This window comes from Gasterosteus aculeatus, chromosome 18 (assembly GCF_964276395.1).
Source record: "Gasterosteus aculeatus chromosome 18, fGasAcu3.hap1.1, whole genome shotgun sequence".
Lineage (NCBI taxonomy): Eukaryota > Metazoa > Chordata > Actinopteri > Perciformes > Gasterosteidae > Gasterosteus > Gasterosteus aculeatus.
Genome location: NC_135706.1, coordinates 3,510,213 through 3,533,053, shown reverse-complemented (window position 1 = coordinate 3,533,053; position 22,841 = coordinate 3,510,213). Strand labels below are relative to the sequence as shown.

At 47.7% G+C, this 22,841-nt stretch overlaps 4 protein-coding genes across 10 annotated transcripts in view; 2 read left to right on the top strand and 2 right to left on the bottom strand.

Moving 5' to 3' along the window:
* The window catches only part of bach2b (BACH transcriptional regulator 2b), a 72,529-nt gene extending 67,292 nt beyond the window's left edge, over positions 1-5,237 (top strand). For all 4 annotated transcript variants that reach the window (XM_040160330.2, XM_040160332.2, XM_040160331.2 and 1 more), the window contains one exon: positions 84-5,237. In XM_040160330.2, the coding sequence (XP_040016264.2) occupies positions 84-581 (498 nt within the window). In that variant the 3' untranslated portion in view covers positions 582-5,237. The remainder of the gene's footprint in view (positions 1-83) is intronic.
* A 211-nt stretch (positions 5,238-5,448) lies between these two features.
* On the bottom strand, positions 5,449-11,068 carry gja10b (gap junction protein alpha 10 b). Of its 2 annotated transcripts, none has more exons than XM_040160333.2 (2): positions 9,592-11,068; positions 5,449-6,489 (listed from the first exon to the last, which is right to left on the bottom strand). In XM_040160333.2, the coding sequence occupies exons 1-2, from the start codon at positions 10,891-10,893 to the stop codon at positions 6,451-6,453; spliced, it is 1,341 nt and encodes a 446-aa protein (XP_040016267.1). In that variant the 5' UTR covers positions 10,894-11,068; the 3' UTR covers positions 5,449-6,450. The 2 variants fall into 2 exon arrangements, with proteins under 2 accessions (XP_040016267.1, XP_077950107.1); XM_078093981.1 differs by having other exon boundaries at positions 9,826-11,035.
* Positions 11,069-11,745: 677 nt separating this feature from the next.
* On the bottom strand, positions 11,746-22,332 carry casp8ap2 (caspase 8 associated protein 2). Its single transcript, XM_040160087.2, has 10 exons — positions 22,005-22,332; positions 20,914-20,980; positions 20,370-20,444; positions 20,109-20,209; positions 19,783-19,857; positions 19,083-19,198; positions 16,292-18,621; positions 13,196-15,749; positions 12,662-12,761; positions 11,746-12,574 (listed from the first exon to the last, which is right to left on the bottom strand). The coding sequence occupies exons 2-10, from the start codon at positions 20,945-20,947 to the stop codon at positions 12,512-12,514; spliced, it is 5,448 nt and encodes a 1,815-aa protein (XP_040016021.2). The 5' UTR covers positions 20,948-20,980; positions 22,005-22,332; the 3' UTR covers positions 11,746-12,511.
* The window catches only part of mdn1 (midasin AAA ATPase 1), a 48,524-nt gene continuing 48,009 nt past the window's right edge, over positions 22,327-22,841 (top strand). For all 3 annotated transcript variants that reach the window (XM_078093978.1, XM_078093979.1, XM_078093977.1), the window contains exon 1: positions 22,327-22,689. In XM_078093978.1, the coding sequence (XP_077950104.1) occupies positions 22,594-22,689 (96 nt within the window). In that variant the 5' untranslated portion in view covers positions 22,327-22,593. The remainder of the gene's footprint in view (positions 22,690-22,841) is intronic.

Genomic DNA, 22,841 nt, shown 5'->3' with positions numbered 1-22,841 from the left:
TCCCACTTTGCCGCAGAAGCTGAGACGTTTTAATGTCCACTTCTGGACTAACATCTAAGCCGTCTTCTTCTGTGTGCGTCCAGGTGTGCGAGAAGGAGAAGCTGCTGACCGAGAGGAACCAGCTGAAGGCGTGCATGGGCGAGCTGTGGGAGAACTTCTCCTGCCTGTCGCAAGAGGTGTGCCGGGACGTCCAGCTGAGCCCCGAGCAGGTCCAGTCCCTGCACCACTACTGCCCCGTGCTGCGGCCCGGCCACGAGGCCAAGCCCGCCAACGCCACCACCAACAACAACTCCGCCGCCGCCGCCGGCGCCTTCACCAACAACACCACCAGCATCGACCTCACCGGCCGCTCGGCCTCGGCCACGCCGGAGCCCAGCTTCCACGGGTCGCCCGGCGGCCCCCCCTCGGAGAGCGAGCCCGACTCGAGCGTCGGGAACGGGCCGGTCGACGGGGACATGGAGGGCCGCAACGCCGGCCCGTTCGCAAAGTCGGGGCTTTCCCCCAACCAGGCGGTAACGGTGGATTTTTGCCAGGAAATGACTGACAAATGCACAACCGACGAGCCGCCAAGGACGGACTAAGTAGCGGCGGTTCTCCAGGTCGTCGTGTGTCTATATATATATTTTGTATTATTATTTAATTTTACTCTTCTGACAAACCCCCCCCCTCTCTCTCGGGGGTTGCTGAAACAGTCAGCCTTCTGCCAGTGTTCACTGGAAAAAAAAAAAAAAACAAGCTTTGTTTGTATTTATGTCGTTTTGTGCTGTCTTTTTATTTTGTTTTGTTTTTTTCACAACGGTCGACACTAAAGTTGTCTTAACAGCAGCAATACTGTTCTCCAGGTATTCTCCTCTTACCATGACGGAGTGGGAACTTCTCACCAAAACACGTACAATGGTGCTATTGTCGCCCCCCCCCCCCCCCCCCCCACAGCAACCTCCACGGCGGGGAACCTTGTTCTCTGCGAGTCACAACTCAAAGTCAAACCTCATCGGACCTAAACAGCAGCTCTCTTTGTGTTTCTATTGTGTACCGACAGTATCTCTGTTCCTGCCTTCTCTCTTTGCAGCCCGTCCCACTCTGTCGATCTTCTCTACCTCTCCCTGTCTCAGTTCTGTCTCTCTCTCTCTCTCTCTTGGTTTCTACTCCCGCTATATCTCAGTGACCCTTTTCGTCACAGCAATTCAAACTCAGGAAAACAGAAACAACAACAATGACGAAAAAAAAGAAAAAAAGAATGAAATCGTTTGAATGTTCAACCTAATTCATGAAAAATGAGAACTCAGCTTCTGCACACACACACACACACACACACACACACACACACACACACACACATACACACACACACACACGGGGAAGTCCAGATGCAGCCAGTCGGTGTAATATTCATATGCAAAACATAACAGAAAACCAATACAGGAACAGCTCTCCACGCGTCTGGCATTTGTTGTTCCGTGCGGGAGAACTTTGTACCGGCTGTAACCGAAAACATTCCTCCTTTGCCTTCCTCAGCACTGAATTGAAAGGAAAAAGGTTTTTTTTTTGTTGTTGTTTTTTTGCAGACGGTTTAATGGCAACTTTTTTTACTACCCACTCATCAGCAATACCATTGTATTTGGATGTTGTACCGGTGACTTTCAAGTGCTTATTTGGCAGAAATGTATATAGTATGGAGCATGATGACTGTAACAGTGGTTTTGTACAGGTAGAGGCTCAGATGTTTCTTCGTTTTTTTCTTTTTTGGTTCCACGGGGTTTTACCGAGCACCTTTTTTCTTTTTTTTTTCGCTGGGGGGAAAATTGTTGCTTTTTTTTTGCTGTTTCCTGTCCTGCCTAACGAACGGCCCCACCCGTCAAGGTGAGCGTTCTTATACTCAGGAAACCGGCCACATGCGCATACACACGTGCAGCACACACACACACACACACACACGCGCGTCAACACACGTGTACAATTCTGGAGCCCCGTGCATGTTTAAAAGTGTGACATTCAAGACTCTTCTTTAAATGTGACTTCTGCCTTGTGTTGTTCAGGATGAAAATTTCATTTCGTCAGTATTTCAATGCGTTATTTGTGTTTACGCTCTCGGGAAAGAAAGCGCAGCCAACATATAAGCGACGGGTGCTTTCAAGATTGCATCCCGAAAAAAAATGAACATAAAATATTGATTGAATCAGGCACTTTGTTTCCGGGCCCCGGGGCACTCAGAGCCATTTAGCACTTCAACAGGGACTCTTCGTCTTTGTGTCGGACCCCTTAAAAAGTCTCAGACTAGAGCACTTAGATTGGCACTTCGAGAAGAATCGTCTCGTGGATATTACACAATTACTCCAAAAAAATGTCTCTATGAAGTAACCGTGTCTGAAACCCTAAACGTCAAAAGAAGCTAACGTTTCAGTGTAGGAGTGTTCACATCTTATATTTCTTTCTTTCTTTAGGAATCCAATAAGCTAACTTGACGTGAAAGCAGTGTATGTGTCGTCCGAATGATTGAGTAACAATCATATTAAGATATAACACGTTTTTTGCCCTAACTGTGCATTTGTTTGAGCATCAGCCAGTGTGATGTGCATGCGTGATGCCTATAGCCGTAGGCCTAGTTAGTTTATGCCACGTAAGCGCCCTCCGGACTTTTTAAAAAGCCATCTTTTTTCTTTTGATGAATTTCTATGTACGAACAGGCGAGACAAGCTGAGTCATCTTGGGCCTTGCAGGCTTCTTGCATCGCAAACTGGTTGGATTCAATTGGAATGTGAAGCTTTTTTCATCCCTCTCTTTTTAAAGCCCCAATCCAAAATGGGGTCCCTCCCCTCCCTCGTTTGAGAACACAAACTAATGGCGCTGCTTCGCTAGCGTTGTGTACGTCTGCGTCATCTCCATTGTCATTCAAAGAGGTGTGATTTTAAAGTTTACAATCCTCGCTATACTTTACTGTACACACCGGGGGCATGACGAACACATGGCCGCCCAATCCGTCGGCCAAATATTTCCTGGATTTGGGCTTTAAAGTCTGGATGAAATGTTTGGAAATGTTTTCCCCTTGACTTTAATTAATGTAAATTTAAGATGTGGTTTCAAATTTGACGTCTCGTGTGAGACCGATTCTGTTATGCAGCCGAAAGGACTAAGTGTATTTTAAAAACGACTGGTAAAAAGACCCATACATGCACACACACACACACACACGGAGGTATTCATACAACGCACACACACACAGTACATAGCGCGGAGCAGTAGCTGTTTTTTTTTTGTGTGAAGATCCAAGTTCTTGCCAAAAAACTGAAGCTTTTTTTCTGCAAACGTTATGCAACTATTTTTTCTATTTGCGTACATTTTCATAAGCTTGATCTTAAATGGAGAAAGCCCTCTTGATGAATGTGTGTTGTAGCAAAGCTCTTGCCCCCTGGGTGTCTCCTAAGATTTCCTACCAACACCACGACGACCACCTTGTTGTTTTTGCATATAGCATCATTTCTTTTAAAGCTGTGGAATATTGTTAATTCACCGTAACAAACCCTTTACATGCCTGCAGAGCTACGATGCCCGAGTCCTGCTCGCGTGCCCGACACACCGACGGCACCGAGTGCCCCGAGAGGCCTCCCTCCACGACACGTTGTTAGGAAAGGGTCACTTCACGGTGAAGACATGAAAGCTCTCACTTACGTCTCGTGGCGTCTGGTCATGCGGCGATTTTGGCTTTTATTTGGTGCAGGTGTATTGCCCATAACACGGTGGAGGGATATTCTTTGTAAAGCTTCTCCATTTTTGGTGCAGAACTGTCCTTTTTTCGTCAGGCAATTTTAAAACGTTAGTGAATACAACCAACCCCACATGCATGGCTAGATAGCAATAAAGGTTAAGCGAGATGATATGGTGGTTTTTTTCGTTATCATTTAGGGTGAACCTTTCCTACGGAGTCACTCTTGAGCAGATTCTTTTGGGACAAACTGGGTTTGAGTCGAGCAAAACAGCCCTTGAAAAATGATTTATTAGCATTACTTAAAGCTGCATTAATAGATTTTTTTTGAGGGGAGCACTTTTGGGCAGTAGACAAAGATCTGCTCTTCTTTTAGCTTGGTTTTGGTCTCCACCAACTCCTGAGAAAAATATTGATGCCGGTTGGAAACAACATTGAGCTAGAAGATGAGCAGTTACTTGCTATGGCAACCTGTTTCTTTCAATACAAATATTGATTAGTGCAGCTTTAAAAGGATGTATCAGTAGGCGTGAACACCTAAATTGTCGTCCTCCAGGTTCCTTTTTTGGTTATAGCCATTACAGCGGATTGCACGTACCTTTTTGCAGTGTATTTGTCTATTTTTTAGTTAAACTTTTGTTGCTGCTGCTTCTCTGAAACAAAAACACTGGCTTTTCAACTCCAAAGGTTGTTCTATTAAAGAATATGAACAAAAACATGCCTTCTTTCACAGATGCTCAACTGTATTAAAAAGAAGAAGATCTGCTATCCTTATTAAATGCGCAGCCTGAGATCATCGAGTAAACTATAAAAAACAGGAAAATGTTTACAAATAGGTGTCATTTGATGTTTGATACATTTTTTTTTTCCATTTAAAAATCGCTCGGTTAAATTGAACTGGTTCTTCTTGTTGTGTTAAGAGACAAACAAGCTCTTGGGATGGGTCAACATTATTTGGATACAAGTGCACCTCCGATATTTGCCTTAGAACTTGCAGAGGCCATAGTTCACATTCAAGTGAAGTGAGTGTATGCAGGGGCCTGGGCCCCCGACCCCAAGTCACCAGTGCGGACTTTCTCACACTTATCTACCTGTGAAATCCTTCATACCTCTCATAACTGGTCAATGACTGTATCAGCAAACTGCATCAGGTGTTTTTTCTACATGCTTTTTACACAGATTATATGGATTATTGTATTAGTAGTTTTTGGTGCTTCTTTTTTTAATGTAATAGCTCTTAAAAGCTCGTAGTTCAAGTGGTCGTTTTTTTTTTTTTCTTTCATTTTTCTAGATGATTGTTTTGTGTTAATATTGTCAATTTGAAATAGCTGTTATTTGCTTATTCTCTACTAAGAGTTCTTACCTTTATCATTTCAAATGCTACATGACCCTAATTAATTAAAATGACTTAATAACCATTGTAAATACGGTATTGTGCAAAACCCATTTTCATTCATTTCAATTGCTAGTGTTGTATAAATGACCTTTTTGTCTAGACACCATTTCTCTTTATGAAATAAAGAAACAATGCATATCACCTTCGGTGTCTTGAGGCTGTTTTTTGCAAAGACATGAGTCTTCAGAAGGATTTCTGTGGCCCAACACCACCGGCCGCCCTGAACCTCAAGCCCTGAACCCCCAGGGGCCGACGGACTGAGTGAGAGTCCCGTAAGGACTTGCAATGGCCTAGATACGAATGGGAAAGCAACTATTCCATCACCATGACAACGTGAAATGAATAGGATGTGCAATGGTGGGTATTAATCTTTTTAGTAATGTTGCAGGCACTGAACAATGCGCTAAAGGCAGCTGTCAGGGAGCACATTCACTTTGTTTACTTTGTTCACCGACTACACAAGCTGACTAACTTGAGAGGAGATGCAGAGATTGATGGCAGCTGGTTAAAGGGGCGTTGGTTCCAAAGATCTTCCTCATTGGCCACAGACAGCAGGTGACTAGAGGTCATTGAAGGTCACGGGCGGAAAGCAAACCGGCTGGTCTGTCGGTATTTTTCCCCACTGTCCTGGAAGTCATCTTCTTTCCTCAATGGTTGTCTGGAGGGAATAGTAAACGTCCTCATGTGCTTGGTCCGTTTTCATTTTACCCATCATGCCAAAGAGAAGGAAATATTTTGGACAATTGTTTTTTCAGAGGGCGACCAAGTAGCTGACTTGACTGTGTCCAGGCGGCGGCAGTGGCTGGTTAAAAACACACTGTATCTTTACAGTATAAAAGGGAATTCTCACACTCAAGACAAAAGGTATTGGCCCTGCTGAAGAGGAAAACATCTGTAATAGAAAAAAACAAACCTTCCGCAATAAAAGCTTAAATTAGTGAGATATATTCAAAGAAGGATATCGGGCTTCCCCCAGCATCCCACGCCTTCTGTATGACAAACCGTAAACGTGCGATACGTTTCCTCACCTTTTTCTTTTGGTTCTGTCGGTTGCCAATTCCACAATCTTTATTTACAATCTTTAAGTCGAATAACTTTGCAGCCGATTTTTCAGTCAAGTAATTTCAGTCACTTAGCAAGGTGCTCGCAAACTGTTAATTAAAAACTATTTAGGCGCTGGAGACATCAAACAACAACAACAACAACAACAACACACAAACAAACTCTCATCCCAACTGCAGACACAAAGGTTTAGTTGAGGGACGGGATGAGGCTCCCTTTGCAAGCAGGATCCGTTGCTCCACTGCAACTCTTGTTTTCCTCTTGCTTGCTCCCAAAACGGGTCATTTTCCATTTATTTCTTCATGATGGAAGACAGCTCCAATATCATGCTCTGAAAGAAAGAAAGCCATACAAGCAATGCATGGTTAATATTCATAATATCACAGACATAAATGCATTTCTCTAGCAGCTGCTGAACATCTGATTTTCTCTTGGACCCCCAGTGGACTCACTTTTCCCCCCTTGCCACGGCGATGTGGCCGTCTACTCCTTTCAGGGAGTCATGACATCACTGGTGGGTGTGGTTACAGGTTCATCAGTAAAATTTCAGTAAAAATCAGTAAAAAAAAACTTAAATTACCGCTGTGTTTTGAGGCATGTTACATGGTATATTTTTGTTTTATCCCAGCTCATCTAAGTTATTTGAAATAGGCAGAGATCCACACGTTGTTAGTTTTTGGAGCTTGTTCTCTAAATGAGATGAAAGTATTATAAAATATATTTAACATTGAAATGCACTTTGCTCGTGGTTGATGCATTTTGATATTGAGTGACAAGAGAGTTAATCTGTCAAGTAACCGTGTGGGACTAATGTGCGCTGATGTTCTATTGCTGTAAACATTAATGCGCATCACTAACTTTGTTTCTTCCACGGAGTATTTGTGCTTTCTCGCTGCACAGGTTTCAATGGATTATTATTATTATCTCAACCCTTTTCATGCCTCCTGCCGTGGCCCTGCTGACACCTGCTGCTGCTATCGTCATCATCATTATTATTATTTTAAATATTAATCATATTACTATTACTGTCATCATAAACCAACATTACCCTCTGTGCTTTCCCTCCCCACAGGCTTCTGTGGATGGTGGTTCTATCTCATGGTGGTTCTATCTCATGGTGGTTCTATCTGATGGTGGTTCTATCTCATGGTGTTTGCCCCTGCAGTGGTCCTGCCACACACCTTGCTTACTACTCGCAATCATTTCTGTTATAGGAATTGAATGTATTGTACATCTTTTAGTCGTATTGTAGGGATCCCTCCTCTCCCACGCTCTCCCGAAGGTTTCTTCCCTTTCTTCGCCACGGGAGGGTTTTTCCTGTGCCGATGTGAGGGTTTCGGGACAGAGGATGTCCCATGTGTACAGACTGTAAAAGGCAAATTTATAATTTGCGATTTTGGGCTACACAAAATAAACTGAATTGAATTGAAGCTATTTTGATAACGTTCAAATTAGAGAGCAAAAAGTATGAAATAATCGTTTGCACTTCTCATGGTTCCTGTCCCATTCATATTTACACCATTTCAAACCCCTACAGACTCTCACACTCAACCCTTTACCGGGGGATGTCAGGTCAGTCCCTGAGCGTTCAGGGGGAACATTGGGATTGGCCCCCGCAGAGTCCAACCAAAATATCAAATGAAACATTTAAAAAATGTATTTAGGAATGTATGTTGAATGTTGGGTTTTCAGCCTTTACAGGACATTGCGACTAAAAGAATAGAGGACCCAAGGTTTCTTCAAAGCAGCTGAAAATCACATTTTTTTCCAACCTCCAGTGGTTTAACTTATCAACGCGCAGCAGTGATGTCCAGTTGACCTATGAGGCGTGTCACTGGGACATTACTGGTGGGTCTGACAGGTACAGGTGCCCACCAGCACACTTTTAACACTCATCAATACAGAAAAACTTTAAAACTATTAAAGAGGCCATTCATTCAATTCATATGTTTGTATACGTCTAAATAAAGATAAATAATGTAGCATAAAACGTAGCAGTTTACTTTTTATGTGTGACTTTACTTTGTTATGATTGCCTTTTCAGTGGCGTCCAGCAGAGGGAAACAAAGCACCGCCCTTAGTTTAGACAAGGGAGATCTTTCTCTTTTAGAAATGGAGATGCCCAAATCACATCAAGTGAGTCGTGTTCTACCTCCTTTGTTTGATTTGTTTTAATTTAGGCATTTTCAATCTTCCACTGAGTGAGAGATTGAATTTCAGCAATGTCTCAAAGTTACACTTTACTGGTGACTACTACGTTATGTACTCATTATCAGACAGTTGTTTTTATTTTTACACAATGGAGTTTCTTTCATACCTATAGATTGATGGATAGATTGAACTAATAGATATCACAGATAACATATGATTGAAATGTTGGTTACTAACAGTGAAGCAATTTTTTTTACGTTAAAAGCTTTTTTAAAGAATTTGTTAAATATGCAAATAGGCCATTGTTTAGCCATTGTGAAGAGAAACCTGAAGAGATTAAGCCAGGTTCAAAATTGTCGTTCAATTTCCTGAAAAATTGCAGTAAAGTATTTTTCACAAAGATCATTTTTTATACATATTTTGTAAAACATTTTCAATAATTCAAGCTAGAAATGAAACATGGACAAACCCCTTCATAAAAACCTTTAAAAACCTTTGGAAAGTATCCAGTTGTCTGTGTGTGAGTGCTGTGAGATTTTTCCAATGACATCTCAGCTCAGAGACCGAGAAAAAAAACTAATTTTGCCAATAGACACTTTTAAACATCCATCCATCTGCTCACAGGGTCGCTGGAGTCCATCCGAGCCAACTTTGATAGACAAGGTACACCCTGGACTGGTCACCAGCCAATCGCAGGGCTAACACAGAGACACACAACCATTCACATCCACACACCTACAGGCAGTCCTGATCCCCAGAGCACGTCTTTGGAGTGTGGGAGGAAGCCGGAGAACCCGGAGAGAACCCACGCAGACACGGGGAGAACATGCAGACTCCCCACAGAAAGGCCTCTGGACCCAGGACCTTCTTGCTGTGAGGCGACGGTGCGAACCACCACGCCACCGTGCCGCCCAGACTTTTAAACACATGTACTGTAAAATGACCTTCACTCTAATTTGGCTTTTTCTATATGTGTATTTGGGATAGAGGTCATGTTAATAACTACAAAATCTCAAAGGGAATCACTGCGTGGTTCCTCCGCCAGAGTGCATCCGAAATAGACGTGTAAAAAAGTGCCTGGCACGTTAAGGAATAAGTTGCTAAGTTGAAACAAACGTTATTTAAAAGAAAGATGAGTTATAAGCCTTTTGAATGTTTGAAAAAATGAAAAAAGGCCCATAACTCAGCCCCCCTTTGCGAGGCCCATTTAGTATCCTTGATCAGGGGCCACCAGACAAAACATGACTGGAAGACATTTGGGTTTTTGTTTTTTTGCCCTCACCATGGACATCCTCCTCCCGCTCGACGGAGGTGGCGGTGTCACCGCCGGACTCTCCCCCTGGTTGAAGTGCTGGGCCTCGACGTCCCCTAAGCTGCGGGAGTCGGCGCTGTCGGACGAGGAGGCCAGCTTGCTCTCCGACATCCCGCGGGACATGAAGCTGCACTTCCTGCCCGTGGGGTGGTAGTCGCTCTCGGGCGAATCGCTCATGTCGCTCAGCTCCTTGCAGGCGCTCACCTTGCTGTGCTTCCTCTGCGGGTTCCTCAGGGCAGCCGGGATCTCCATGTGGCCGGCACTCAGGGTGGGCCGGGGCCCCGCGTACTGCGGCCGGCCCGGGGCTCCTCGGCCTCCGGTGGACTCGTCGCTGCTGCACGAGGGCGCCCGGTGGGCCGGGCCCTCCTTGCACTGGGGGTCCGAAGGCTTCCTGTGAGCGTCCGACACCCGGGGGCAGGACATGTGCGTGAGCTGCATCAGCCTCTGCGGCGAGGAGTTGTTGAGCACGCACGCCTGCTGCACCGTGGAGTTCTTCTTCGACCTGCACACGCTGTCGTCGTCCCCGTATTTGTATCCGTACAGGCTCTGTTTGATCTTCTTCACCCCCAGGTGGAAGATCTCCAGGAGGTTGAGGAACAAAGAGACCCCGGCGATGACCAGCATGAAAACCATGAAAATGTTCTTCTCCGTCGGCCGCGACACGAAACAATCCACGCTGTTGGGGCAAGGCAACCGCTCGCATTTGTAGAGGGGAGACAGCCCGATGCCGTACAGAGCGCACTGGCCAATGATGAAGCCCACCTCCACGACGGACCTGGTCAGGATGTGGAAAACGTAGGTGCGCAGCAGCGAGCCCCTGAGGGGCGCCTTCCTCACCTTCTTCTGCTCGTCCAGCTTCCTGAGCTCCCGCTCGATCCTACGGTGGTCCTCCTGGACGGGGTCCGTCCCCTCCAGCTCGGCTTTTAGGGAGGCCTTCTTCCTGTGCCTCTCCTTATCCAGGGTCCTCAGGCGGTACAGCGCGTGGCCCATGTAGACCAGGGACGGGGAGGACACGAAGATGACCTGCAGCACCCAGTAGCGGATGAGGGAGATGGGGAAAGCCTGGTCGTAGCAGACGGTCTTGCAGCCGGGCTGCTCCGTGTTGCAGACGAACTCGGTCTGCTCGTCGTCCCACACGTCCTCGGCGGCCACGCCGAGCACCAGCATGCGGAAGATGAAGAGGATGGTGAGCCAGATCTTTCCCACGATGGTGGAGTGAATGTGGACCTCTTCTAAGATGCTCCCTAATAAGTTCCAATCGCCCATCTTCATTCACATAGTTAGGCCTATGCGCCGGCGGATAAACGGTCGTTTGGAGGGGTTTTTTCTTTAAAGAAATTCAGGGAAAATAGGTTTGCTTACATGTTTGCTGAGGTCCTCGTCGCACGCGCTCCAGCGTGGAGCCGCAGACTCATTAGTGGAGACATGGCGGCTCACAGGGAGAGAGCTGGCACTATTTTCGCAAACTAGAACCCCAGTTAAACCAATTGATCGTGTACAGGGGCCGCGAACGCCCCGAGGTTAGTTTCGCCCCGACACTTTTAACAGGACAGAACACTGGAAATAACAGAGATGTCAATACACATCATGTGCGGTGTGTCCTGCGCTCATCCTTTGGAAGGCACAACAGCGGGCTTTCGACCCGTTACGTCGGTGGCTTTTTGTCCCGTTTTAGACGGGGCCACAAAGAAAGGGTTTTCCTATTTAGTCGTGAAGAACTTGGAACATGAAAAGCTCACATTTTATGGCTTGAATTTGATCTGTGCAATCAATGATAGCGACAGTTATGTGTGTGATTGAGGCTTTTAGACAAATACGGATATTTAGCGTGGAGAGAAAACGGCAAACGTCTGCCCGGAATCTGGCACGATGAGCTCCAGCAGGCCTCACAAATCCATTTGACTGGCTGCTCTGCTGGAGACAGAAGCCCCGGAGCACTGGCCTCGATTTTACAAACTTTGCGGCCCACTTCAGGAATATTTATGTCATGGCGAACCACGGTTCATGCTGCTCGCCAAAATTATTTTATTCCACTAATTTAAAAACACTAACTTCAAATATGGTGTGGTTAATTTATTTTCTAGTGAATAACAATTAAAAAAAAGAACAAAACAGACAGCGGCATAAATAAATAAAACTTTATTTTCAGTAAAGAACCACACACAATATTGCATTCCATTCTGTTCACAAGCAATAGGGTGAATCAAACAAAAAGCCACTAAAACGTTTGTATTAACAGATAAATGTAATGTCCTGTACATGGATTTGACATGTAAACATTTCAACAACTTCCAAATATTTCGGGCACTCGTCCTCCCCCAGTATACAAATACATCCAGTAAAATAAGATACAAGGCAGACTACTGTCAACCCTTCAATGCATCCATCAGTCCCACAGCTCCACCTCTACCAGCGGCGTGATGCAAAGAACATCCGGGGGAACTTGAACCTGGAAGTATCGCGGCCCGAAGGCAGTTCCTCTTGAGAAGAACACGAGTGGACGACTAATTGAGGCTTCCATTGTTGTGACGCATCGCATCTCCACGGCGTTCAGACGCTCAGTTGAGGACAACGTGACTTCAGATCTGGACTTGTTGTGGTGAAAGCGCTGTGGGTGAAAAACAGTAATACTGATGACCGTTCACAACCCTCTGGCTCGTCAGTTGTTCCCTTCTTTTCTATCCGGTCTTGGGTCGCTGTCCAGAACACATTACTTCTGGTCAGCGACTGAAATTAAGACTTGTGTTTGGAAAAACAGAGCCAAGCTAATGTTTGTGTCGGCGGGACGGTGCAGGGCTCCGGGTCATGACAGACCCCCCCCCACTTTCCTCCGGCTTCTTGTCACATGAACAGCACGAGTGTGCACGTGGGGACTCTTTGAAACGAGGACTCACGGGTCCATCTTCTCCTGCTTCTTAAAAAGCTTCATGAGCTGGTTGAATCTGTGGGCGATCTGGTGACGGAGAGAAACAAAAGGAAGGAGTCATTCAACGATCCTCCATCGCATAACGACGACAAAAAGCAAAGCAGGTGAACTTACCTGCTCCGACGGCTTATTGAGTTTCTCTGACAAGCCAGAGAAAGTCTCCCGTGAGGCCCCTTTAGTCCTCAGACCGATGAGAATGGCTCGGTCTTCCTCTCTGGGGGGGGATACAAGTCATGAGCAATTTCTTTTCGGGGACTATGTGCGTCACAAATGATTTTACCAACTACTTTTACCAACAGAATGGGTTGTTAAGTGGCTCGTATTTTACCATTAGGCGCGAACACAATACTACCAGCGTGTCTTTACATGGAAGCATAATCCCTTCAAGTACAATTGTACAAAAACAGTACTATAAATGCTCCCTTTCACCGTTTCCATTGTTTAGTATTGGGTTACTAGCACACAAATAAATGTAGTGGAGTAAAAGGTCAAATGTAAAAATGTAAAAGTAGTAAAACACAGCCCCAGTATGTTGTTTTGTATCATTTCTAAATATCACATTTGACCTGAAATGTAGCAAGAACGTGTCAAAATGACCGGAAAAAACAATGGGTCACAAATTCCTAAGGACGGTGAGCGCTAACTGACCTGGTCCACGCCATCACCACCTCGCCCTTCTTCCTGATGACGTTCTTGGCATGGAGGCTGTTGGGGGACAGAGGCGCCGGGGAGGATTTGGATTCGCCGTCGTCTCGCCTGCAGTCGGAGGCGACCTCCCCCGCACTCTCCTGCTCCTCCTCCTCCTCCCTCCGTGACCGCTTAGCTTTGGAGTTCTCTTGGCGCTTCCGCCGCTTCTTGCCTTTGTCCTTTCCATCTTTCTCTGGCTGGCAGAGTTCAGAGTCCCGTGCGGCGGCGGCGCTTTGGGAGTCAGAGGCGTGCTCCGCCGCCTGGTGCTCTTGGTCATTTTCAAGGCTTTCATCGGGTCGGCCGTTATCTATTGCCGTTTTTGAGGAGCTGGTCCCGTCTCGACACCCCGAGGAGTCCACTTTTGAGGGACTCTGTTGACTCGGCGGTTCGTCTGTGTGACTCGCGTTCTCATCGCCAGGGACTGTGACGAGAACGCTGTTGTGCAAATCTGAAGTGGTTTTGGGCGGATTTTCCGTTTTCTGCGAACGCCAAGAAAGACGACCGTCTGAGGTGTTCCGTTGAGGGGATGAACCTTTAGTTATTGTTGAGCCGCTATCGGACAGAGCACCAGTGGACTGAGGAACCGCTTTGGCTCGTCCGTCTTCCGTCTCCGCGCGGCCGTCCTCCGTCAGCGTCCGACTCAAGCTGTCCTCGGCGATGAGCGTGCTGTCCGCGCCGGGGGCCGCCGGGCAGATCTTCACAACAAAGTGGTCGTTGGACCGCTCCATCACCAGCGCCTGCATGGGCAGGTCGGGCTTGAACACGAACGGGGTGGCGAGCGCCTCGCCGCTGCCGCTGTTGGAGCAGCAGCTGGAGTTGTCCGTGTCGAGGGCCAGGTGGATGTCCTGCTCCGACGCGTCCTCCTCGTCCAGCAGGGCGTCCTCGCTGATGTGGGCGCTGATGACGCTGTCCGGGGTGGACATGAGGTGCACGCTCGACGGCTGCAGGAAGCTCAGGTGGCCGTCGGACTTGAGCGGCGACGGGATGGTGAGGGACACCGCCAGGTCCTCGGACAGGATGGAGTACGTCAGCTGCGCGGCCGCGCCGGACTGCGCCGCCACTCGGCTCCCCGTCGGCACTTCCAGGAGGCAGTTTTCGTCGAACACGGCCGGATTGAGGTGGAGCCGGCCTCTGGCCCGCGGGGACGCCCTGCGGGGGGAGATGCTGGACCACGTGGCTATGAGTTTGGAGGGCGTGTCGAACTTGATCGGGGACAGCAGTTTGGACGGCGAGTCGAATTTGGTCGGCGTGGCGATGCCGATGAGCCTCTCGCCGTCCTTCCTCGGCGTACCGAGGGGCCAGGACGCGGCGTCTCCGGCTGCGCCGCCGGCTTCCAGCAGGTCGGATCCCTGCAGGAGGCACTTGAAGATTTCTCCCATCTGAGTGTCCCGCACCAGGTTGAACGTCAGGCTGGAGGCCTGCTGCTCCGTGAGGAGCTCAAAGTCGGTTTTGTCGAGCGAGGCGCCGCTTTGAGAGACGACCAGCGACGACGCGTTACTCTTTTTGTCTGGGGTGGAGGGGCCGTTCCTCGCCGGGAGGAAGACGGCTACGGTTTGTGCATTTGTGTTGTTTGCGCAATGAAGCTCGGCATTTCGGTCTTTTTCCCCGTGCGTGATTCTGATGTCCTTCCCTCGGCTTCCCAGGCCCGTTTTGTACGGCGCGGCGGCGCGCGGTCCGGCTCGAGGCGCGCCGCCCGGAGGCGACCGCCCCTCCGTCTGCTGACACTGCGGCGGCTTCTTCGGCGGAGGCCTCCTCGGGCCTTTCTCTTTGGTGGTCGGCCCGCCGCCCCCGGCCGGTTTGCAGGCGCCCTTCAGGGCGGCGAGAATGTCCATAAACAGGTAGTCGACCTGGACGTCCACAAAGTCCCACAGCCGCTGCTTCAGATCGACCGCTTGCTGCTCAAAGATGCGTTTCACGATGCCGTTGTTGGACACTTTGCCGAACACGGACGCGATCAGCTTCTTCAGGACGGACTTCAGCTCGGCCGCCTGATCGCAGATTTGACCGAAATGAGCGCCGTCGACAAACTCTAGAAAAGACTCCTGGAAGTTGTCCATGACGCCGTAGAAGCTCTTCTTGGGAAACGTCTTGTGGAGCTTCATGTACTTCTTTCGGATCTCGGCGCGAACCGCCTTGAACGTCTCCATGACTTCCTCCGTGCAGGAAAAAGAGGCTTTGCTCGCCGCGGGACAGACCGTCTTAAAGCGTCTCTTTGGGCTCTGCGTCGCACACCTCCCTTCCGATTTCCTTCTTGACAGAGTGGCAGGACTCGGTTGGTTCGGGGCGGGCTGCGCTAACTTCGCCCTCTTGGCCGCGGGAGCGGCAGCGACCGCCTCCTCGCTCTCGCTCAGAATCTCGCCGTCCTCCAGCTCGGCTTCAGAGAGACTGGAGGGCGGGTCGGACGCCCCGTCCAGCGGGCTCGCAGCGTCGTGGTTTGCAGGAGAGCCCGGATACTTGTTTTCTTTGTTGACGTCCAACTTCTTCGAGCTGGCATCGGCGGGAGCGAGGGAGAAATCTGCACGGGAGAGAGAAGACAACGAAGGTTATCGAGGCAGCAGGATGAGATCTGTACCACGTGTTGATAATGTGCACATTTGAGAGTTTATTTAGTTCAAATAGATTTAATAATCAATAGATCCTGATCTAAAAGGTGGATTTTTCAAAACAGATATTCTAATCAACCAGTCAGAATACAAATGTCTCAATTTTAGGAGTTTCTGTGATGAATGGAATGGCCTTTCAGAGTTTGGCTCTACTAAAGTGGAGGTTGTGGCTCTCTACATTTGATCGAAATGATCATAACTCAAATGTGTCGTTTTATGACAATAATTGTTGGTACTTCCTAGTCTAATCCAGATTACCAGTCACCAGTTTGGAAGGAATAAAGAGCACAATACAAATTGTATGGATGGTTAAAAAAGGGACCAAAATCAAACTCATAGAATCTGGTATATTCACTGCATTCTACTTTCATGTCCAAAACTACTGAAGTATTAAGAGACAGCGACGTTGTGCCTAAATCCAATGCAATCTTGCATGTGTGTGTACGAGCTGTACCTTTTTGAAGGCTCTTGACGTGACTCGGCTTGCCGAGCAGGTGGAGATGGCTCCTCTTGGTGATCCGTATTGGGCTCCTCAGAGGGCTGATGGCGTCGGGGATTCTCTTCAGATTGCTCAGCGTGTTCATCATGGAGTCCTCGTCGTGAAGCAGCGGCACAGAGCTGGAAGGCTCCGCCTTGTTCTCGCGACCCTTTTGAGGGGCGAAGCTCTTTTTTGGCGTGAAAGACAGGCCGCCGCGCTTCTCCGGCGCCGGCTCCCCCGTCGTGCTGCTGACTTTGGACACGCCGATGCAGCCCGCGGCCGCGCTGCCGTCGTTGCTGCTGCCGTCCTTGTTTGTCCGCGTCAGAACGTAAATGGCCTCAGGCAGACTCAGCCCTTCTCGCGGAACGGCGTCGAGGCTTATCGTACTGGATACAGCATCGGCTTCTTTGCGACCGTCCTGCACCGGGCAGGCGTCCCTCTTGTGGAGGGAAACTGAAGCGAGAGGGCAGTCCTGGGGCGGAGTGGGGGGGGGCACTCGCTCACTTTGGCGGTCAGCCTCCTCAGCGGCGGCATTTTCCCGCAACGACTCTTCTTCGGCAGAAGCCACACTTTTCCGTCTTGCGGTTTCCGGAGTACTGCACATCAGTTCCACGCTTGGCTCCGGCACAACGGGATCTCCAGCATCTCCGCCTCCGCCATTAGACTTTTGTGAAGAGCTGCCCGCGCGCTCTTCAGAGCGGCTCGCCGATGCATCTTCGTCCCCGTCTGCAGCTTCCGGAGGTCTGCCGTCTTGCAGCCGGCTGTCCGATGGCAGCTCGCTCTCGTGGATTCTTGAGGTTCCCGTTGCTTTGAGAGAACTGACCTGCGGTGGCATCGGTGTGAGCGGCGCCGTCCTCCGTTTCACCGCAGCCTCTGGGTTTTGGCTTGGCGCTGAGGTAGTTTGGGCTGAATTGCCGGCGAGCTGCTGGTCGGCAGCGAGAGCGTCACCCGGGCTTTCGTCCTTTTCCTGGACGGCTTTCGCATCCTTGCCGCTCTCGCGCGTCTTTTCTGCCAAATGGTCCAACCCTGCTTCTAACTCACTGCTGTTCACTTCGTCAATCACACACATGTCGTCGATGTCGGGCTGTGAGCCCTCATCGTCGGGCCTCTCTGCGAATACCTGTTCCGCTGGTGTGAGGTCACCTTTGTTGGCGTCGCAGGGCGGCCCTGGCTTCTTGATTGGCGAAAGGGTAAGGTTCAACGTTTCCATGAACCACAACTTACTGTTTGGACTATTCTCCTCCAAAGGGCTTTTCTCAGTGGCGCTTTTCGGTTCTTCGGCAGATCCTTTCACGGCCCTGTGTGTCTTTTCTCGCCTCTCCTTCCTTCCGTCGTCCACTTTTACCAAGTCGCATTCTTTCGATCTTGTTTTCTCGCGTTCCCTGCTTGTGCACCTCTTGTGCTTTCTGCTGTCTTTATCTTCATAAAGACGCTGCCTGTCCTTCCTTTCGTAATCGTTTGACAGCTTGTCCCCTCCCCTCTCCTTGGAGAACTCAGCGTGCTGATTTGAAGAGGACTTTTTCCGGTCCTTCCAGTCTGAACTTCTAACATGTCCATCGCTGATCTTGATTTTCCTGTGCACTCGGCTGTGGCCCTCTTTAGAGCCGTGAGCTGCACTGTGTTCAGAGTCTGTCCTACGTTCTCGATGTCTCTTCCCTTTCTTGTCATCAGAGAGACCTGCACTCTCTGGTGGAGGGCTTTTAGAATGCTCCGATCTGTTCCTGCTTTTACACGATCTGGAGTCATGATGTCGCCCGGTGTCTTTGTCCGCTTTGTGAGACCTGTACTTGTCAGGAGCTGAACTGTCCTTGTTGGGATCTGAACCACTCCTATATCTCCTGTCCGTCGACTCCTCTCTGTGCTTAGACTTGTGTCTGTCTGATTCACTGTGTCGGGTTGATGAACTGCTACTGGATTTCCTGCTGGAGGCGCCGGGCGGATCCCCTTTTTTTCTTGGGGATTGAAGAGGATTGCTGGGGGGCTGAGCCTCCCTGGGAGGTGACGCTGGTAGGGGTGGAGGAGGACCGGAGGAAGCAGGAGGAGGAGGCGGCGGTGGCAGAGGACCGGATGGAGCTGGAGGAAGCGGCGGTGGTGGCGGAGGACAGGAGGGCGGTGGAGCGCGGGAGATTGGCGGAGGAGGACAGGAGGGCGGTGGAGCACGGGAGATTGGCGGAGGAGGACAGGAGGGCGGTGGAGCACGGGAGATTGGCGGAGGAGGCGGCCTTAACATGGAGCTCTGACTGGTAGATTTGGGATCCCGAAGATTATTGTTGTAAGATTGGTGATGATGGTGACGTTTGACCGACCTAGGAAAGACAAAGTTGTCATACGGATTAAACACTCATCAGGAGGCACATAAAAATAAAAGCTTTGTACTGCCAAAAGAATCTTAGTATGGAGTATTTTTATACATTACATTCAGCCCTAAACAGATAAATAATAGTTGTTGATAAAACAGCAGTTAATGAGATTGGGACCGGAAGGCTCGGCCTTTATCTTCACGCGTGGAGACGTATGTTGTGGCCACATGGGAATAGAGTTACAAGCATACAACTCCTGCCCGTCCCAATAGCAAAGCGTCGCCCAAAAGACTTTGGATTTGTTCTGCAATGCAGTTTTTTTTTTCTTTTGTCTAACATTTCCAGTTTTAGCAACAAAATCAGGGAGACCCTTTTACGTCTGTAGTTGCGAAACAAGTTTTAGGGACTGACTTGTGAGTCCGCCAGTTGAGAAAAAGGTAAATGCATACAAAAGAAAAAATGCTTACTGTTGGTTCAACCTCTGAATCTCAGCATCTTTTCGTGCCACCTCCTGTCTTGCGGTTTGTAAAAGTGCAGAAATGTTCCTTTTGAGAAGAATATTCTCGCTGTTCAACCCTGTATTCTGTTTCAAAGGAGAGGGAGAGTACAACAACGAAACATGTTAGTGCTGTTGAAGTTTTAGAGGATTACAGTTAAACAGTATCAATTAAGATTCCTGTCATAATAGCATCTAGATTTGACCTTTTCCCCACAGGCAGCTAATTTACAGCAACTACCAGTGGCAGTGATTTGGAATTGAAAAGACGCAAAAATCTGTGAGCTCTAGAAGCTAAAGTACCAGATGGCGCATAACCGAGACGATAGAGGAGCGTCGCAGCCCGACATGTATTTCATAAGTCACATCAGACGACGATGCGGTTTTCCATTTCAGCACTTGATATGTTTTGACCGGAGAATACTGTGTTGGAGGATTATGGTGGTCCAGATATCGGACAACCAAGATAACATCTCAGTGGCTGAGGTTTGTTATCCTCCAAAAAACACATTGAAAGAAACCACATGGGAAATTGCGATTGGCAGAAAAATGATGAAATGAGTCCAACAATATATTATCATTTGATTTTAAACATTAATATGAAAACACATTTAGACAACAATGCACAACTTTTCTATAAACGGCTGAAGGATAAAGAAAATAAGGCAAACCTGCAGCTGCATCTGCTCCACTCTCCTGCGTAACTCAAGGATTTGATTTTGAGCTGCCTGGAATCTGGACTTCAACTGCACACAAACAAAAAGAAAAGGATTGTGAGATAGTTGGCACACATGAAGGAAAACCATTGTTGCTGCTTTTTGTCCTCACACACCACTAGTAAATAAAAAAATTCTGAGACTGCAACACAATTGAATATATACAATTTAAAGCAAAGCAGCAAATGAGGTTGTCTCAAGCTTCCCCTTCGGTATGGAAGGATCATGACGCTGTAACAGGTCGACAGAGAGAATGAAGCATCGAGTACACGGCAAATCACCTCCGAGTAGGACGTCTCTCTGCTCTGCTGTTCCTCTGTGACAATTTCTTCGTAGAGGTCCATTGATTCCTTCAGCTGCGATGCCTTTTGTGATAATTGCTCTGTGATACAGCAAAAAAGAGACAAATACTGTAACGATAAAATCGCTAAGTTGGACGGAGGAATCTGAGCTGGACACTTTCCCAGTGTTACAATGGTAATTTGTAGTAATACCACTGTGCGATAGGAGAACAAAGTGAAACTTTCAGGTAAGACTTTTACCTCCATTGCTGCTGAAAGGGCTGTCCAGGCCGTCATAGATATCCACAGAATCCTCATTGTCCTCAGGCAAAAAGACTGGAATGCAGTATATGTTTTATTAATGCACGTCATCACTTATGGACAGCTACGATCAACCCTTTTGCCTCCATACAAGACTTGTATACTTGTAGACTACTGAGACTTAACCTCAAACTACTGCCATCAATGTACAGAATTCCTACTATGTTAATTTCCCAATGCAAAAACTTCCATTCCCTGTTTTAAAAGCTGCTAAATAGAGGAAAAGAAAACTTTTCCACTACATATACTGAAAACATTGAATGATTTTATCCATGAGAAAAATGTACACAGTATAGTTTGGAAAAGCAAATGCTTTTATTTCAATGTCATTTACAGAAAGAATTGCATGATACTGAATTGGAGTGAAACCACGTCTGGAGCCTATTTAACATACGCTACAATATCTTTATTTCAAACCAAAATATAATCCAGAATACCACTAAAGAAAACCCAAAGTGAATGTTCTTTGTTTTGTTAAACTTACGACCGGGGTTTTCGCTGGTGTCGATGTCGTCCATATTGCTGCTGTGGCTCAGATCCTCAAGGAGTTCCTGATGGCGACGCCAAAGGAAAACCGTTATCATACGAACACATTTAATTAATACAAAATTGATTCTAGCATTAACATACAATTTTCACTTCTGATTGTTAGTTCAGCGGTTGAGCAGCTTTTAAAATAACCCAGATGAGGTCATCTGTATAATCTCCTCTTTTACTTACAGTTATGGGCTTGGAAGATGTTGGCATGAAAGGTCAAAAATGCCACTGATTGCATAATGTTAGGATAGAACTTAAATTTGGACCACTGTCATGCAACTCAATGAAAGTTTAAAGCTAAATCACCATTCAGAAAACTAGGGCAATATAACAAGATACATTAATGCCACACAAGCTTGAATTTCCCTTCGTGTTATAGCCTGTTAGTAATCTCTTTATTACTTCTACTCACTGTATCAAAACAATAACTACTTAATGGCCTCTAATACAACCACTAGTGCCTTGGTTTAGATGTCTATCACCAAGTAATTTGCTAACTGATTCACCCACAACATGTGCGACGAGCTGCACATTCTCTTCTCTGCAGCAGGCAAACAAAGGCCGGTCACCGCTTTTGTTCACTTCTGACGTTACCACGACAAAGACCAGCAAAGCCTCACAACGACAGAGCAAACCAGAGAGAAACCGATGGGAAGGTCGCTGCGCAGTTCGATCTTGCTTCTGAACATTGATTGAATCCAATGCCATCGGCCTCGATCCGGTACACGAACCCCTGAACTCTGAAGCTAAGATCAGCTAACGTAACTATCGTCCTGCGCTAAACTCTTCAACCAAACACGACTTCAAGTTCAAAACATATTGTGTTACATTGGTGTTTTATACATTAATAACCAGGCTATGGTCTGTTAGACCCTCGTTTGCCTTTTTCAGTTATTTCTTCTACCAATGCGCCAGCGGGTAACTAAACGTCAAAGTGCTCGTAGGGTAAATTTGGGACGGTGATGTGAAACATATAAGCTGTCCAGAGACTAATACAGTGCATAGCACAGTTAGCTAAAGACGAATAGGTTGACTTACTCGCTTGCGTGTTGTTATGCGTCCTCCCGTTGTTTACCACTGTTATGTCGCGCCAAGACTTCATCGCACAGGAAGTACCGACATTTCCCGCGGTCTGTCACTGTGTGCTCGCAGCTCCTCGGCTACACAATGTTTTGGTAAAACAGGAGCGAAACCCTAACGGAGACCAGGTGTCTTGCGCCCCACGGTCCTCTCCGGGGGTTCACGGTTCCCCAAAGCCAGCTGACACACGCGAAATAATAAAAAATAAGAAAAGCAGCGGATCGGCAGCTCGCTCGAGGGAAAGTTGTTCCGCCCGCGGAGTTGCGCTGTGCTCGCGTCGCCGTCCGGTACGTCATCACAGCGCGACGCAGCAGGGGGAATCCAACCCCCGCGTGACCCGGAAGGATTTGCGCTCCGCTCACATGTGGACAGGAATTTAACACCAGCGACGGGAACATGCATGTGTGTTGTGATACAACCTCAGACAGACGAGCGCGTGATGAACCCAGTAGTTTGGTTTAATATCAGCGAAGCAGAATACCTGTTCATATAGCGCGCGAGCTTGTTTTCACTCTAGACCGCCTCTCTATAGGCGACAAATGATAGGATGGAAAATTTAGAATTGAGCCTGTCATCACTGGGCACCATATCCAGACATGTTGCCAAAAGTCACAACGAACTGACCCAATATCTGTCAAAGCAGGTAAGATATTTTCATTCCTGGCTTGTGTGGAATAAGTGTTTTCTTTTCACACTAACTCAAAACGTGGCAGTAGGCACTCCACATGACCTACTTGGAGTCTATTCTGCTGCCTTTTTAATAGCTAGCATGTCAACATTTCATAACAAATATTT

What these genes read in the sequence shown, in the direction of transcription:
- casp8ap2 (XM_040160087.2), bottom strand. Translation starts at nt 20,947, where the DNA reads ATGGACGACATCGACACCAGCGAAAACCCCGGTC. An exon ending in GAGAGACGTCCTACTCGGAG is followed by an intron (nt 19,858 to 20,108) that starts GTGATTTGCCGT and finishes GTTTGTGTGCAG; the next exon opens with TTGAAGTCCAGATTCCAGGC. An exon ending in TGGAGCAGATGCAGCTGCAG is followed by an intron (nt 19,199 to 19,782) that starts GTTTGCCTTATT and finishes CCTTTGAAACAG; the next exon opens with AATACAGGGTTGAACAGCGA.
- gja10b (XM_040160333.2), bottom strand. Translation starts at nt 10,893, where the DNA reads ATGAAGATGGGCGATTGGAACTTATTAGGGAGCATCTTAGAAGAGGTC. An exon ending in GCGGGAGGAGGATGTCCATG is followed by an intron (nt 6,490 to 9,591) that starts GTGAGGGCAAAA and finishes TCTTTCTTTCAG; the next exon opens with AGCATGATATTGGAGCTGTC.